The sequence below is a fragment of the Gymnoscopelus microlampas genome (genome assembly GCF_963454915.1).
Source record: "Gymnoscopelus microlampas genome assembly, chromosome: 21".
NCBI classification, from domain to species: Eukaryota; Metazoa; Chordata; class Actinopteri; order Myctophiformes; family Myctophidae; genus Gymnoscopelus; species Gymnoscopelus microlampas.
The window spans coordinates 30,491,211-30,510,459 of NC_139958.1; the positions used below are offsets into that span (position 1 = coordinate 30,491,211).

General features: G+C 40.8%; 1 protein-coding gene across 1 annotated transcript in view; it reads left to right on the forward strand.

Annotated features, from left to right (window-relative positions):
• Nucleotides 1–19,249, forward strand: part of grin3a (glutamate receptor, ionotropic, N-methyl-D-aspartate 3A) — a gene marked incomplete at its 5' end in the record, with an annotated part of 81,902 nt that overhangs the window by 61,290 nt on the left and 1,363 nt on the right. Inside the window, 4 exons of the mRNA XM_084047196.1 lie at nt 1,294–1,409; nt 2,974–3,125; nt 12,773–12,934; nt 13,914–13,984. Coding sequence (XP_083903322.1) covers nt 1,294–1,409; nt 2,974–3,125; nt 12,773–12,934; nt 13,914–13,984 — 501 coding nt within the window. The remainder of the gene's footprint in view (nt 1–1,293; nt 1,410–2,973; nt 3,126–12,772; nt 12,935–13,913; nt 13,985–19,249) is intronic.

A 19,249-nucleotide genomic window follows, 5' to 3' on the forward strand; every position in this document is an offset into this window, starting at 1 on the left:
TCAACAAGCTCACAATGCGTCACATTGTGACATGTTGTAAGCTTGTAGTTCTGCTTTTTTTGTTATTGTTGCTACTAAATTAACTGCTGCACCCCTAGTGACCCAATGTGTATCAGTGGAGGCATGTGATGCAACACAGATCACAGTACACAACGGGAGAATTGGCAATTAGAAAATTGGGGAGAAAAAGAAAATAAATAACCAGTTGTTAAAAAACAACAACAACAGGGCTGTCCAATGATAATTGTAATTTTAAACCAATAGAGACTCATTAGCAATACATTTACAAAAAGCAGACTGTAGTCTGGGGCTGACTTTTGACTAATGCTCTGGACGTCAGCATTTTTGTCTGTCCACTGAGGTCTCAGACTTGGCTAGTTTATAGCACATCGTTGGTCCTTAACTTTAAATATTTTGACAGTATAGTAGAATCAAAGTTGAAGCAGCTTTAGACCAGCATCTAGTATGTTGCTTATGAAAGAAAGAGCTGTGAGATTGATTATGTCTAGACTGGCTGTAGCCATCTGAAAGGGGTTTTCAAATCTAATAAGAAATCTGTCTTTCTTCACTATCAGACAAACATTTCCTTTGCCTTCTCTTATTGTTTACACAACTAGGGGTTTCTAGAAAGCCCAAAAAGAAGCAGCATTCATTCAGGAGCTCAAAAAGATCAATGTCTTAAAAAACTAGAACGCTAATTGAAGTGCAATTGTTGTACTCAGTAGAGGGCATAGAGTACCTCCACCAACACTATATGCATTTGTCAAAATATGTCATTTCCAGCTGAAACCGTGACCTTAGTTGTGACCTTGAACTTTGACCGGTTTGACCCAAAGGTTATCTCTTGCAGGGCAGCCTATTGATGATTCTCACAGTTTCAGAGAAATGTGACCATGCGTTCTTGATTTTAACGTTGATCTTCATTGTGACCTTTACCTTTTCAACACCAAAGTTAATCAACTCTGCTGAATGATAATTCCAAGTTTCCAATTCCAGTTTCATGGACATTATGTCCTTCCCTTCTCAAGTAATTGTGCTTAGAGACTTACAGACAGACGAAAACAAGCTGAAAACATAACCCTATCTCCAATCCAAATTTGAGTGGTTACATGCAGTACTTTAAGTTTGATTCATGTGTCAGCTTGGAATCACTTATTGTCCCATATACTATAATAACAATATCCTTGTATTGGCTGTTATCCCCCCTCTCTGCCATTATTGTCTCGCTTCACTGACCTAATACAGTGGACATGCCAACAAAATACTTAGTGTGAGTTCTTGTATCATTTCCAGAGCTGACCCTCAGAAACTGGATGCTTTCATCATGGATAAAGCTCTGCTGGACTATGAGGTCTCCATTGATGCAGACTGTAAGACACTCACCGTTGGAAAGCCCTTTGCTATTGAAGGTAAATCAACACAGAAGATTAACACACATTACTGAGTCTATGGAAGCCTTTGCCATACAACAGAACAAATTACTGAGTTGTTGCGGGAAACTTTTGCCATTGAACATTAACGCACATTACTGACTATGAAATCATTTGCTATTGAAGAACATTAACGCACATTACTGACTTTATAGAATAATTTACTATAGAACATTAATACACTTACTGACTTTAGCTAAATATTTACTATAGAACTTTAACACACTTACTGACTTAAGTGAATCATTTGCCATTGAAGAACATTAACACACATTACTGAGTTTAGGGAAGCATTAAGTAACTGTACTGTAGGTGCTGTACATTTTATATTCCAAACTAGGTGCCAACATGAGACCATTTTGAATTAACTTTACTTTTTTTTTATGTCAAATTTTGAATTTATGTACTGCAGTACCAACAACAAAAAAAGGAACATTAGAGGGAAATCAATTACTAATGTAGGCCTACATAGGGGGGGATAATACAGGTGTGTAGTGCTACTGTACCTTTAGAAGTGGGGGAGCGCATCTACTGTATACCGCTTTTTCCCATCTACACCAAGGGCCCTATTTTCGCCCGTGCCCCATTATCCCTAAACTTCTTTGCCATGTTTAACTATTTACTGTACTAAGTACTGTTGTTCAACTAGCCGATCTACATCGACACGTTGTGAGCTTGTAGATTGGCTATTTGAACTTTTTGAATTAAAAATAGTTAAAAAGAGAGAAAGAAAGAAAGATTTACAAGCCAAGACAACAAAACTTTAGTGCAGATGGAATCTTTGGGACAGAACGGAGATGCATCTGTGAGTGGTTCCGTCCCATTACCAAACAGGGAAGGATTTGCTAAATCTGTCACACTTAGCGAACATGCTAACAGGTCCTGAGATACCCTCTGACATTTCTAATTAAATGGCTGTGTCTTTCCTAACCGTGATGTTTGGTTATTAGCAGCGACAGCCTTGCTAATGGTCACCCTGCTCCTGACAAGGATTCTCTTTACTCTTACACACAACAGCTAAGAGCCATTGAAAAAGGACACCGTGCGAGGCTGGGATATTGAAATGGACACTTTGGAATGGACACACGTAAAAAGTTACTTATTTTCTATCAATTACACAGCCCAAGAAACCTTAAATTCATGGCATTACCACGAATGCATTACTGAGCCAATAATTCAATGACAGAGACAAAAAATCTCCATGAATTTAAGGCTTCATGGGGTGTGTAATTGATAGAAAATACGTCATTTTTGGGGTGAACTACTCCTTTAACCGTTGATATAGGAATGGCATTACATGACATCATGTACAATTGTGTGTCTGTCTTATGTGAGTCTGTAGAAAATAAGCTTACTGTTGATACCAAAGAATAATTGCTAAACAATACTGTACAACTGTGTGTCTTGTGTGTTTGTGTCTACATCCGTCTGTCTGTCTGTCTGTCTGTCTGTCTGTCTGTCTGTCTGTCTGTCTGTCTGTCTGTCTGTCTGTCTGTCTGTCTGTCTGTCTGTCTGTCTTGTCTGTCTGTGTCCTTTCACCCAGGCTATGGCATTGGCCTTCCCCAGAACTCTCCTTTCACCTCCAACATCTCAGAGCTGGTCAGTCAGTACAAATCAGACGGCTTCATGGACACGCTGCATGATAAGTGGTACAAGGTGGTACCCTGTGGAAAACGCAGCTTCGCTGTAACTGAGGTAATTAACACCCTGCTCTTGCAGTATACATAATAAAAACAGCACTCAAAATAAATAATAATAAAAATTGTGGGGGATGTGTGACTGTGTGTGTGGGTGTGTGTGTGTGTGTGTGTGTGTGTGTGTGTGTGTGTGTGTGTGTGTGTGTGTGTGCGTGTGCGTGTGTCCTGCATTTCCTATTCAACGCTCATATCGTTTTACAACAGATTTTCAAAGGGCTATCTCCAGCCCTGTAGGGACATGAAACTTAATGAGAATTATGTTCACAAAAAAACAAAACTTAAAATGCTTCATAACAATAAACAAGCTTTGCTTAATGAGCACACGAAGGACATTTGCATTTCAGGTCAGGAACAGTAGAGGAGACTGGCTCAGGCAGATAGTGCACAGACCCTTTGCTCCTAGTAGACTGGGATCAACTCGTTTAGCAGTTTTCTGATCTGGTATAGAAAGGATATAAATGTGCGGCACCAGGCGGGCTGAAACAAGAGCGGAAACAAGACCCACTCCGCCCACCCATAAACCTGTGATGCAGTGCACGTTATATCATCTTATAGAAATACAAAAATAACTATAAATGTGAGTGTACTGTTCTAACTGGCAAGAACAAGCTATGATTCGGCATTCATGTGGGGGAACAATAACATTGCGATGCTCAACCGAATATATAACCGGATACTAGTTGGGGAGTAGCTGTGGTCGAGACCAGATCACACTCGTCAGTTTGAAACGAAAACCAGGCTTTGCGCCGTGTGAAAATGCAAGGTCATATGCTCCCAGTGAGCATGAGAACCTGGGTTTGAATGTGACCCCTGTCTTGTCTTGCGTGTCTCTCTCTGCCCTTGGTTTCCTGTCTCTCTGCGTTCTTCCGTCCAAAATAAAGCGGACACTTACATACTGTACAATACACCTCACCATCTAATATGTGTCCCTACATACACACACACACACACACACACACACACGATGGCTGGTTCTTAGGAGGAGTTTGGAGTCCTTTTGCTTTGCTTTGAGGCAGGCACGTTGATGACCATATAAGCCGATCCTTGACCGACAGATTTTCTGGCAACCGGTGCACTTGAACTCCTGGCCTGATGTGGCTGCGGTAGAGGTCTGGGAGGATTTGTCAGCCTTTCGACGAGTACGTTTGTCCATTGCAGCTGTCTGCTTGATGTTGCTGAGCTTTACGGCAGCGTCGTTTTTATCAGCGGCCATGGACTTTTACACACACACACACACACACACACACACACATACGGAGGTACACGTTTGGATTGTTTAACTAAGGAAGTGTAAAAAATAATTATGAGACATTTTTATTAACCATTGGCCCGATTCACTAAGCTGGTCGTAAATAATGTGTAAATAAAGTTTCTAAAGAAGGGTGTATTTTCGATAATCACAGTCTAACGTGCAATCCACCAAACGCTGTGTACTGCCTTCATTTGTGTGTATCACGTGTGTAGCTCATTTTAGCCTGACAGTCAGGAGCACGCTCCTGTGTAGATCATCCACGTCCTACTTTAACATCATAAAAAGCAACCGGGAACTCTAACGTGAGACCATAAACGTCATCACGCTTCAAAATGGACAGATCTACAAGCTGACAACGCATCTGTACGCACCGCCTTGACAACTTGTAGATCAGCTTATTTTGGCAAGTGAGTCCCTCACGCGATGGATCCACTGCACGTTAATAAAGTTATAGTGTGTAATGAGAATAAGAAGTTAATTGATAAACTTCAACCTCACGAGCAAAGGCTAATACAACTTGGAATGGATATTATATATGGCCTTTCTACTGAACATCACCTTTACTGAGTTAAAAAAGATTATTCTGGACTCTGCCAAAATCCGATATTTTTTATCAGCTTTAATCTTTATTGATTACTGAGGGTAATCTGTCCAATAGGCGAAACTGAGGCCACACTTGCAAAAGCGGCAAACACGCCTAATAATTCAGCTCTAAATACGTCAACTGAAAAGAAAAAAAATTGGTTTAATTTGGGCATATAAATTTGAGTTTTGGCACGATTGCAATTGATTTTGTATGAAGATGAGGCGTTCTAATCTCCCGCAAAATAGACCGACAGAAATAGATTGATGAATCAGACACGTAGCGTAAATGCTGGTACATTCCAAAATTATGAAAATATGGGCGATTGGGCGTAAACAGCTTAGCGAATCGGGCCCATGTTTCTTTCAACAGAATGTGTGGAAAACCCACAAAATGAAAGTCAAGTCGCCCAGCCAACTCTCTCCTCGCTGTTCGACTTTCTTCAGCACAATACAGTATACCTTATTTTTCAGCCTTCAGCCTTCCCTCTCGATATTATCATGATATCCTGCAAATCTACCTCTGCGTCACATGACATCCCCGCTCTCTCTGTCATATCTTTCCTGTCTGTTTTTCTCCTGTGCTGGCCAATAAAATGTTCATTCCTTAAACATAATCTTTAAAAAAAAAAAGAGAGAATGCTGCAGCCTGTCCCCTGAGTTTCCAACCTGTCTAAATTATTCCATGCCATTCGTCTTCCTATCTATCACTGCACCGGCTCAATCTGGCTGCTCATATGGAATTGAAAACCCACTCACTGGTGAACAAGGCTACAAGGAAGCTGAATGGCAACAGCTCCAGGCCATGCTCCAACCTTGCACTCTAACCTATGTTTCTGTGGTCCTGCCAGGCACTACGGCTGTCTTTCTCCATGGCAAAATGGCTGACACTTCACCTGGCCTTAGTTCTTATCCCTCCTGCTTGATAGAATAGCCCCCACCACCACCCCACCCCTCTCATGTCATGACTGTAGAATATTACCTCTATATCTTATGGCATGAATGTAACACAATGCAGAAGCTACACTTAACATCATTAATTTCGAGACCACTTTCTAGCATAGACTTCATGGTTGAATGCTGATAGAAAGAGCAAGTAGCACATGTGATGCTGCAGTGTTTTGTTTCTGTTGAGCCAACTAGTATATACTTTTATCCTTGACAGCTTGAACTGGTGCCGCAGCTATGGCATTCAACTGAAAATGTCAATTGTTGTGCTCTTGTGATTTTCAGAAAATTGGCAGGGTTTTTACAGTACAGTATGTATTGTGTAGTAGATGGTATTGATACAAGTATGATATAACACATACTTTCTAACAAATTAAGTTCAGACATGCACCTTTATTAGTTGTAACAGCAAAATAATTCAAATAATCTATACCACTGTCAAAGATTATGAACGTACACGATACGGTTTGTCTGTAAACAGATAGTGTGATGGGCGGTTACTATGGGGGAAATGACGGTGGAACCTTACTGGCCAGGTCTATACCGGGGCGGTTGTAGCTGAGTGGGTGGAGGGGCTATCATGGTCATGGTCATCATCATGGTCAGTAGCAGGGCCAGCATCCTGTCAATATCATGTCAGTATCATGTTTAGTCATGGTCAGTATCATGTCAGGATCATTGTCAGGATCATAGCAGAGCCGGGTAAGTGGCTAGGCTAGCAGTTTGCCTTGGGACTTGCTATCGGATATCTTAATTACAATGAAATTGAGCTAACAGTTAAGTTTTGTGTTCAGTTCGGGAAACGTTGTCTAGAGAAGAGCTAATGTAATTAATAAACTATCTATGTAGTATAATAAATAGTGTTGCAATGTGACACCTGTGAGCTTGTACTATTTTCGCCGAATGTTCACACCAGAATAATAGGGGGAAAAAATAAAACCCCAAATATGGAGATATGAAAGCAATCTGATGGATTGTCTTCACTGACAAAGATATATCTACTGCCACACAACCAGCTCTATCAAACCCCAGGAGGTGAAGTAATGAACTAGTGCAGATAAATGATTCATTACTCCATTAACATTTTTAAGGTCATACGTACTCTTACATAACAAATAATTTCTTTATGGGATTATTCATTTATTATTATTATTATTATTATTATTATTATTATTATTATTATTATTATTATTATTATTATTATTATTATTACCCTTATTATTACCCTTATTATTATTACCCTTATTATTCTTATTATTATTATTATTATTTTGTGTTTGTGTATTGTCTGCATATTAACATGCAGAATAAACCATCCCCTATTGATTTGGTTACCATCAAGTGAGAGAGACCGAGAGAGACCAAAAAGAAGATTTATGGAATTGCCTTATTACGTCATACAGCACATACTAGAAAGAACGACATGAAAGCTGGGGGGATTGTGTGGTGTGTGGTGTGTGTGTGTGTGTGTGTGTGTGTGTGTGTGTGTGTGTGTGTGTGTGTGTGTGTGTGTGTGTGTGTGTGTGTGTGTGTGTGTGTGTGTGTGTGTGTGTGTGTGTGTGTGTGTGTGTGTGTGTGTGTGTGTGTTGCGTGCATGCACGTTTCAATATTACACAAAACACAGGTCATGAGCCGGCCATGAACCAAATATGCTGTGTGTACAGTTATGGTGCACATTGCTTTAACCCATTAAGACCTGAGGCAGATTCTACACATGCCTTCTAAATCAGTAGTTCTCAAACTTTTTCCTGCCAAGGACCCCCAAATGTATATGTATTTGGCCACGGACCCCCCCCCCCCCCTCTGAAAATGTTTTGTGCCAGGGACCACCAGAAGAGAAGATTTGTATATATATATACAGTATTGTTTTTATTATTCAACATTTTTCAAACACAAAAATGTTAAAAAGAAAATGCAGATGTACAAGCTGTGGTGTGAGCTTGTAGATATCTGCGATTTTTGAATAGCCAATGCTTAAATCTAAAATGACACGGGACGCTTTACCGGTTTTAATGGGTTAATCTGCTGATCCACGGAGGAAACCCCATGGTGGGGATTTTTTTGGACAGAGAAAAAAGCTGACCTAGCTTCTTTGGTTTTGGATGTCAGGCAGTTGGGCATTATACAAATTATATAAATGTCTTGTGTCCTCAGCTTCTGTTGTGGCTAAGCTTTGGTTCTGTGTGTTCACACGAGGAGGGCGACAGGTTTCGATTCTCTGGGAGTGAAGAGTGAAAGCTGTTGTCAGGCAGCATGAAACAGCAACTACAGTGCTGTTAAGCCTGATTTATCCTCGGTTGTGCACAGTGTTGGGCACACGGAAATCTAAAGCTCACAGCGTGTTGTGTAGCTTGTAGATCTGCTATTTACGGTGCACGACACGACGTGCAACTAGCTATAAATCAGGCTTTAGTTTTCTTTTTAATGACATGGCACCAGAATATTAATTGAGACTTGAATGCTTTTTTGTTTCTTTCCGTTTTTGGAGCTTCATTTGTGTTTTATATCCATTCATGTTCACTGAACTTCAGTCATTAAACTAAAAGCACTGTTGACAAGTGATTAATGATCACGTAGCCTGATTCTTTTGGCAGTTGTTGATGACGCAGAGGGCCTGAGGAACCCCAACAGACCATGATTTGCGCTGATAATAATAATAATATATATACTGTATATTGTGTATATATATATACAGTATATTTGTTTTACCTGCCAGGATATCTGGAGAGAATATATATATATATATATATATATATATATATATATATATATATATAGGTCGTACAAGCAAATGTTTTCCCCTGCATTCCTTGGATCAAACCGAGACTCCCCATATAGGCCATGCACAGAAAATCTAGTTAGTAAAAATGGACCCAGTCTGTATGAGAGGTGCATTCCCCATCTCCACGCTTGAGAGAGACACATCAAGAATTGTGGCTTGATGTATGGCTTGATGGTTAAGGTGCATGTTTTAAAATCATGATGTGGCTGCAGGTCTTGTTGGCAAACAAGACATGAAGTAGTTCCTGCCGGCTCAGCCAGCATACATTGTCTGTGTTTTATTTCAGTCTCTTATAAACACAGGGTCCCTGGTTTTAATCCACTATTTTGAACATTTTCACTCCAAATCCCTATTAGACTAAGTAATTAGTCTAAGTCAGTGCTTTGTTAACAGACGGTTCTTGGTTAAAAACCAACAATGTTTTCCCAGTTTGTATTTGGCTCTAATCTTTAACTGAAGAGCGTGCAAGAGTGCTGATTGAGTGTGAACTCTCATTTGAAAGGAAGGACTTCCGGAAATGCACATGGTCACGGAACATGTTCTGCTTCTAAATCCTATGAGCTTAAGAATTTTGTTGTCCCCAGTATCGTCCATGTCTCTGTAGCACAGAGGAAATGTCAGTGGTTTGTTAACAGAAGGATTGTGATTCAAGACCAATAAGGAACATTTTATGTCCGCACAGAACATTTTTCCTATGAGCTTAAAACGTTGATGTCCCCAGAGTGTTCCATGTTTCCGTAGCACAGAGGAAATGTCACCGGTTTGTTAAAAGGAGGTTGGTGGTTCAATACCATTAAGGAACATTTTCTGTCTTTCACTCTCCACCTAAGTTCTAAAAGGTTAAGTGTGTCATTCCCAGTCATGCTTGTTGTGCCAGTAATGTCTGAGCCTGCATGTTCTCAATCAATCTGATTACATCCTGCTTTCTGGAGTTATCATGAGACCACCCCACAGCAACGCTATATATGGAACTATACGCGGACGGGGCTTCCTTGCCACTGGGCAGGGCTTTTGCCCTATACTGGACTAGGGAAGCTCCTTCTGTGGGGGCATTGTCACATTCTAATACAGCCCAAAAAACACATTATAGCACCTGCCTGGGTAGTGTGGCTCGCTGATCATTAGACTGCCAACCTCATCTTCCTGGGATCAAATCCTGCTGCCACCACTATTTTTCCAACAACCGCAGACACATTTTTTCGCCAATAAAGTATAGTTTTGGACCGCGACGGGGGCGCGCCGCCTTGAGCCGACTCAGCGCCGTCCGAGTTATGTACCCATAGGCACAGAATCGTAAATCATGTTTTGGGGTGAGAGTTTGCCCCAACTGCCACTCAAAGTGACTACTGGCCAATCACAGCACGTCTTTTCCGGGACTTTCCCAACTTTCCCCGTGCACTCAATTAGCTTGCCACAGCAACAGAGAACACAGTGTGTTGGAAAGGTATAGAACCCACATGCTCATATAGTAATTCAGTATAGCAGTAAACTGTGTGCCTGTATTCATATTGATGTCTTTTTTTAGTTGATTTGTTTGTTTTAGTAGATTTTTTTGATTGAACATAAAAGTTGTTACAGTGCTCAGGCAGCCCCAGCTTAATGCACATGTCTTCAGGGGCTACAGCCCTGGTCACCAAGCTCTGGGGTGTACCAGGCGCCTGGCCAAAAATGAAAGAAATACTTTTGTATTGCAAGATACAGCGCCAAAATCTTATCCTACGTGTGCACCTGGATCCTCTGGTATGCAGTGACCTGTATCACCTCTACTGCAACAGCTTTGGGAGCAGCTATAGGCCCTGAAGCACACTATCCAAAACACACACAACACTATTAAACGTCTTATCCTTCAACTATTAACCCATTCAAAACCGGGAACGCATCTGTGTAACCACTTTAACCATTATTTTATACTTTAGCTATTCAAAAATAGCAGATATACAAGCTGGATAGCAGATTTTTTTTTTTTTAAATCGTGAATATTTGTGCAAATCTTTGAATATATTGTTTAATTTGTTTTGCTTCGCTCCTGGGGATTCTACAAATGTCTTCTAAATCCTTACAGTTTTTTGTGTTGCTATAATATCAGAGGTTCTCATTTATACCCCCCCATCTCAAAATATATACATGTATATACATACATAAATAGAAGATCTACAAGCTCATAGCACGGCACTCTGTTCTGTGCTATGAGCTTTATATCTGCTATTTTTTAATAGCCAAAGAAATCTTAAAATGAATGGATTAAACGTCCTGTCCTTCAACTATTAATGTCCATATCATTACAGTTCTCAGGTAGCGTCCATACTTACTCAGAATCTGGTTGAACTGTCTCACACACACTCTTCTCCTCCAGGCGTGTTAGTTGACCAGCCACAGCCCACCTTGTAGTTGTAAATGTCCGCTGTAGAACATTTTTTTTTTTGGTAGAAATACTGAGTGAAGCTCCAAGCGAGCACTTTGTGCTGCGCTGCGAGCTTGTACATCTGCTATTTTTTATTGTTTTTACATAAATCATCTCTTCTGGGGGGGGGGGGGTCCCTGGCACAAAAACAATTCAGATGGGTGGTCTGTGGCCAAATACATACAATTTGGGGGTCCTTGGCACGAAAAGGTTTAAGAACTACTGAATTAAGCAACACATTGGCACCGTCATTCCTCTCTCTCTCTCTCTCTCTCTCTCTCTCTCTCTCTCTCTCTCTCTCTCTCTCTCTCTCTCTCTCTCTCTCTCTCTCTCTCTCCCTCTCTGACATCATTAGAGAATTGAAGTGACTGCTATGGGCTGACACTAGTAGCATTGCATTGATATTCATGTGAGGGCTCTGCATTGATCCTTGGCTCTTAATTTGGTGACAACATTAACCAGATTATTGAGTTTATAACCAGCACTTAAACGTCTCTGTTTTCACCTGTTTCTCTCACTCTGTTTCCCTTCCTCCTTTTTTTAAGTCCCAGTCCCACCCCCTCTCAGAAAATGTCAGCTCTGGGCTGGTGCTTTAGCCCAGTGGTTCTCAAACGTTTTCATGTCAAGGACCCCCAAAATGATATGTATTTGCCTGCAGATTTAAAAAAAAAAAAAAAGCATATATCTGCTTTTATATAGCCAAAGTATAAATTATGGTTAAAGTGGTTAAAACAATTGTGACGCTATATTGACAAATTTTGCTGGGGACCCCCTGGTACCCCCCCAAGGACCGGTAGGGGTCCCCGAACCCCACTTTGAGAACCAACACTTTAGCCAACTAGGTTAGTGCAGCTGCCAGGGATAAGAGAAACATGGGTTCAAATCCCCATCTTGGACACTTGTCTTTAATGTTTGATGCTCCCAAGGTTAAGAGTTCAAACACCACTTTTACTTTCTAACTACAAATACTAGAAAAGTGTGCTCCTTCCTTGGAGCACTTGGTAGGTTTGGACAAAATCTGAAATAGTAGCAAAAGTAGCCTCCGAGGTTTTCTGAAAAGTTTGGTTGTAGTTGTTACTGTTGTTAGTAATGTTCTGGATGCTGTGTATCGCACTCAGAAAGCATAATGTCAATTGGCGAATGCGCTCCATAGCCGATGATTATTGGTTAGTAGCGTAATGTGACTGTTCTTCCGATGAGAGCACTCGCCTGTTAGGCATTATGTAGAATGCATAGTGAACTAGAAAATGTTTTATTTTAAGTGGTAATTATGCATCTCATCTTATTTCTTTCTCTTCTGTTTTTACCTCTGTCCCTACAATCTCACCCTTCATCTCTTTCATGATTGCCCTTCTACCCCTCTGCCCTTCTGTCCTCACTCTCCCTCTATCTCCGTCATTCTGTCTGACTCGTGCACCCCTGCATCTCCTCCGTTCCTGTCTATCTATGATGCTTTCTATCTGTCCATCTCTCTCTCTCTCTCTCTCTCTCTCTCTCTCTCTCTCTCTCTCTCCCCTGCATCTCCTCATCTGACTCCATCCCTCGTGTCTTTTGCCTTGTCTCAATCTCTCTCTCTCTGCCTCTTCGCTGTCTTCCTCCATCTTTCCATCTCTTTCTCTCCTTCATCATCATTCCTCTCCCTCCTCCTGCCCCCCCCCCACCCTCTCTTTCTCTCCACAGACGTTACAGATGGGTATAAAGCACTTTTCCGGCCTGTTCGTGATGCTGTGTGTGGGCGTAGCCTTGTCACTGGTGACCACCGTAGCCGAACACATCGTCTATAGATTTGTCATCCCGAGGGTCAAGGAACCACGCTTCAGATACTGGCTGCACACCAGCCAGGTATGCACGAACGCGCACGCACACACACACACACACACACACACACACACACACACACACACACACACACACACACACACACACACACACACACACACACACACACACACACACACACACGTGATGTCTGCGCTATCTCTGATTGTTTTGAGGAAGGACGGATCAATGCACCATGGAAAGAGATTGCAACTGGGGACCTCAGCTGAACTCTTCTCTTACCTCATCTCTCATTCATTAAAACACTGAACGCACGCACGCACGCACGCACGCACGCACGCACGCACGCACGCACGCACGCACACACACACACACACACCAAGGGGCAAGGCTGAGATATTTACGATGAGGCCGACAAAATGGCCAGAGTGGCGCAGTTTTACCCTGCGCCGACCTGTGAGTTCAGAAAGAATTTATTTTAGCGCAAGTGAATGGGTTTTTTGACAAACTTTAGACTAGATTTTCTTACTGTAATAAAAATTGTCATAAATTCTATATGCTTCCAGTCGCTAGTTTAAAGTCTCCTTTCAATCATCAGGATATGCGTTTTGCTAAATTATGGTTCTATTTATTATAAAATTGACGATAAAGTAGGCTATTCTCTAGGAGGGGCGGGATGATTTGATTGACACGCTACACAACCAATAGCATTCATTCCCCGCCCCCCGCTCTTGATTGACAAGTTACCCAACCAATAATGGTCTGAACTCATTCTGACGCGTATTGAAAGATGGCGGACCTACAGTCTTGCAGCAATCGGCTTCATTTTCGGTCTGTAGAAAGCAGCGGAGGGGGTTTGTCCATCTCATTTATACAGTCTATGACACACACGCGTACACGAAGAAAAGTATGTTGCATACTGAGACATGTTGCACATTTAAAAGGACATGCATTAAATAATACATTTTAAAAAGTGACATTTTGTTTTGTTCTGTTACCTTTTTATTATAACATGTAATATAATGTGTGGCTTCTTTTGCAGAGGTTACACCGAGCCCTCAACTCTGTCTTCACCGATGACAAGCTACCAACCATAACCAAGCCAGAAAAAAGGTATCATCTATACTTCCAATTCAGTCAATTAGATATGACATGCAAATGATTTAAATGAATTGCAGAGCATTAATTATTAGTTATTTAAAATACATAGTTATGACAACAATCTCATGTCCTGGCCCCTGAGGGCTGTCTGTCTGTCTGTCTGTCTGTCTGTCTGTCTGTCTGTCTGTCTGTCTGTCTGTCTGTCTGTCTGTCTGTCTTTTCTCTCTTCTTTTCCTATTCTATTCTCTCTTGCTTCACTCTGTGCAATATATATTAGGCTTTCAGTAGTAGCATGGATAATCTATTTTGAAAAAGTCTACTTGCTCAATTGACTAAACTGACAGGAGTGTAATTAAACTCGGTGTGTGTAGTACCACATGCAGATGCTGCATCCTGAATGTAGTAATTCTAAAATCAGCGGGTGCTACCTCACACATTCATGCACATCGCCCTTGATTAGTCTCATGTGAAGAGTGAACGATAGATTAGTAAAATGTATCATCATTTTGTTTATCCCAATTAAGGGATTCTGGATCCAAGCTTGTTTCGTTCTAATATGGGGATTGTTATGGGAAGGTAAAAATAATTGTTCGTATGGACATCTGTTGCTTTTGATCACTCCACCATTATGCATTTCTTTATTTGAAGTGGATTCTGGTGGGTTTGAAATTACAATGAAAAAAGTATGAAAAGCATTACCTTAGTATACCTTGATTTCACCATTACTGTGAGAACAGTGCATGCCAAGAGTTTCCCTTAAACCATTCAAGTCTACCATACCAGCCCTGACAAAAATAGTAATTTTGTGTTTTAAAACAAAATGTGGATGCCAGAGAGTTAAGCCAAGTTAGACCAGGCCGATGGTCAACAACAGCTGGGGTCACATCAGCACTAGCAGTGATCCCTTAAATAAAGTTCAATTTCTCCTACCGTGCACCCACAGTGCGCCGATGGGTTGCCTCCTCATATGTACAGTATTACATTATCATCAGAAGATGTAGGACCTTATGCTCTGTATCTTGCACCTCGGTCCTCACACACATGCATATGCAAGCACACACACACACACACACACACACACACACACACACACACACACACACACACACACACACACACACACACACACACACACATACCAATATGCAGATATATGCACATGCTTTTAGCTTCAATTACACATAAAACACCAAAGGAGATTGTTACATTACTGGGTGACACCTACGATGGAATTGAACACAACGAAAATACATACACGCACACAGACGCGCACGCACACACATGCACACACTCACACACACACACACACACACACACACACACACACACACACACACACACACACACACACACACACACACACACACACACACACACACACACACTGCTTCACTTAAAATGCACACAGGCACTCTCTAACATTGGGTAGGCTACATATTTTTGGAGCACTTGTGAAAATTAGCGGGTTGGGAGTTAGTGACATCAATTAACATCCAAGTAAGTAGCAGTTAACGGAGCAGCTTTTAATCTGGAGCTAAATTAAATGGTCAGAGTCTGTTGGAGAGCAATTATCAGCTCAGAAAATTGGGTGAATAATCGCACATTGACATAACCTCAAACTGTTTAAACTGAGAAAACGAGATAGAGAAAGGGAGAGTGTGAGAAAGTCCGACGATGTGGGAGGGAGAGAGAGACATTGAGAGAATTAGAGAAATAAATAAACAGAGTGTGTATGAGAGACAGAGAGATAGATTTCTATTAGTAAACCCTAAGAGCTATTTTCTCATTTTCTTTCAGTGTTTTTCCAAGAACTGCATTGAGTGAAATAGTGTTTCAGAACCATACGGCACTTTAAGCCCAATATGCGTTGCCTCATCCAAGGGCATTTCAAGAATGACAGCAGTGTTAATTATGTTTTTTTTTTCTTTTTACGCTTCTCTGTAGCAGCCGAAATTCACAAATGGCCATTTCTCACATGGCATTAATACAGCATCAAGTGGAAGGTTCCTATTGGTTTTCATATTAGATACGATGCCAGCAGTAGGACCGACAAAGTAGGAACAGATGAAGAATCTTAACTGTCAGTTATTATGTGCCTGAAGGGAAATATTGGTTTTCAAATTAGATACGATGCCAGAAGTAGGACTGACAAAGTAGGAACAGATGAAGAATCCTAACTGTCAGTTATTATGTGCCTGAAGGGAAATTACTGACCCAAGTGAGTTTACTGCTGAGTATATTAGCCTGTGTTAGCCTTTGTTAAGCAAAGTAACTCCTTTACTTTATTTTAATGAATTGCCTTCCCTTCTACTCTATTACATATACTATATCACTGCCATATGAAATGCCACATACTGCGAAATACTGAATTTATGCTTTTGCACTGTGGCCGGAATTGGAATTAGTAAAATATGTGTTATAATTAGGAAGGCAGGGCCATGCGAGGGATGCCTGTGGTAACGAGGATAGATTACCTACTCTGGTATAATTATGCCCAGTCAGTTGAACTCTGCAGAATCCTACCTCACACTCGGTCAGAGAGTCGGAAACGATTACTGTCATATTGTCCTGCAAGAACCTGGTATCTCCGCTCAAATCAATTTTTACACTAAATTGTCAACCGGTTGGCTTGGTTGCTGCTTGGTAATGAAACCATGTGTTCTCATGTGAGACAAAATAACTCATAAATTACAGTGACAAGACCAATTTGAACTGTAGATACATGTTTTTCGTTTGTTTGTTTGCTTGTTTGTTCATTTGTTCTGAAAGACTAATTGCGCTTTGAACATATGCATTCATCAAACTGTGTATGTTGTGACACAATATACACAAAACGCAATAGTACTGCTGGTTGAATGTAGGGAGAGATACAGAAGAGGTGAGATTGTATCTGAAGGGCTTCATTTCAATGATTTCTTTCAAAGAAAGAAAGAAAACTCAAATACCGTAGCATTAATCATGATTTCAAAAAAGCACAGAGGATTGCAAACGGTCTTTTGACAGCTGGCAGTGAAGTATTCATAACATGGTTACCTTAGCAATTGCTGTATAAGAACAGGAGCAAACATTTTATTTGTATTGTAGGTAATTCATTTCAGAATTATCCACTATGTTGAAAATGCTGATGGTCTCATCTCATGCAGCTCGCCATGTTATGTCTTATTTGTGAAGAATTCACTTTTCAGATAAATCTCTCAATGCCGTTAGTAATATTGGAGAGTATTTTTTTCCAGCTATCAAATCTAGTACAAAGTCTAAAATGTTTCTAGCCTTAAAGTTACTCGTACAGATGTAAATTTATTCAGAAGCCAGAAGACAATGAACAGAACAATCATAGATACACGTAATCTGAGTTCCCAGAAGTTTTCGCCAGCTCTGGCGAGGAACTTCTGGGCCAGAGCCCTGGTATTTGTGGGCGGGATGTAATTTACGCTCAGAATCTGAGCGGACACGCCTCTTACTGGTCTGAGAGCTGTGCAACTCGTCTAAAAAGTCAGACGAGAGGCAAACAGCAATACACAACAATGGCGGCCGAAATTTCTCAAGGGGAAATTCGTTCCCGTCGATTCTATTTAGATGCAACACCCACTGCATGTGGATCCCGCCCCCTTTTCTTCATTGGCTGTTGATTTGAATCACAACGCAGTGGCCGCGCCCCTGTTGTCCAGGCTCCAAGCCGAATACTCCCAGACTAAGATACACGTAACACAAATATAAGCAGGGGAGATCGAAGTATTCTAAATTATTCTGTCAAATTATACGTTTAGCTTTTCAACACAGTGTGTTCACCTGGGCTAAGAATGGTTAAGGAGGGTTCCCAGCAGGCACATTATTGATTTAATTTATTTTCCCCATCAATAAGCATGCTTTTACGATGATTGCTACTCACTGATTATTTTCTTCCAGATATTCCCCATGTTGAGAGGCCTTGTTGGGAGTAGAGTACGGCACAGTAGATAATCTTGTAATATGAAAAATAGTACTATGGGCCACTTCACAAAGGCACTGGAGCACTCAATTTGCTTCAAAGATTTAAAGGGGAATACCACTCATTTTCAACATTGAACTATCACATGACCTCAATAAATTATCCAGTTCTAGGCAACATAAAGGGGGGGGACTTTTTTCTTATTTCCACACAACAGCTCTAAGGTGTATTAAAGACATAGTTCAATTTTGAAAATGAGTGGTATTCCCCTTTAAGCACAAATAAATCTAAAATATTTAGAAAATAACCAATCTATTAGCTCTCAAAGCGTTGCGATGCAACTATAATGGCACACTGTATATAATATAATATTATACATTATGTTGGCACAATATAATTGTATTATTTTATTGTTATTTAAAAAACATTTAAAATAGTGAAAATAGACAATCTACAAGCTCACAATGCGTCACATTTCGGCGTGTTGTGAGCCTGGTTTTACAATCTTCAGGACATTTTCCTTAGCATGAGGTTTTCTTGGATCTTTCCCATGCAGATGTGACGTTATTAGGATTAATACACGAAATGAGGGTCTATTCCCCTCTCTGGCTGGGTTTAGTGGTCTACTCTCATACCCAAACTAGAGAACCTATTAGAGATGTGCAGATCGCGGTTTTAGCCGCGGTTTCCGCAGTTAAGCGCAGTTTGGGTGGATTTGGGTCAATCAAATATAATTATTAATTAATATTGGATAAACCGCGGGTGAAATAATGTGGGAATTAAATTAATGATATCAATCTATAGGGCTATAATAGCTTTTAAAAAGCACTAAATTTCACCGTGTGTGAGTTAACTGCGTTTGTAGTATTTTAATATTACGTCATTTTACACCAGGCACAAAATAGCCGCTCACTACATGTTGCTTTGCAGCCAGCCGGTGTTGCCAGGTTGCGAGAGAAATAATCAGCCAGGTCTATGAAAACAAGCCCAAAACACGTGCCAAACCTTTACAGTCTATGTGCCAAACAAGCCCAAAAGTCGCTAATAAAAAGCTTATAAAAAGCCGACATGGCAACAAAGTGGTTGAAAGCGAAAGTAACTCATGAAGACGTGCGCTTGTTACCATGGTTGTGGATTGTATACAGTCACTGCATCGCGACAGTGGTGAGTGACATTGTTTATAAGAAAACTAACGTCAGGAAAATAACAATTATTTGGTGCGGTTGGTGCGGATCTATAAATAGGATGATATAATTACCGCGGGTGGATGGCGGATGGATAATGAATTTGTTAACGCGGATTAGGGTGACAAAAAAAACATCCGCGCATCTCTAGAACCTATACAATAA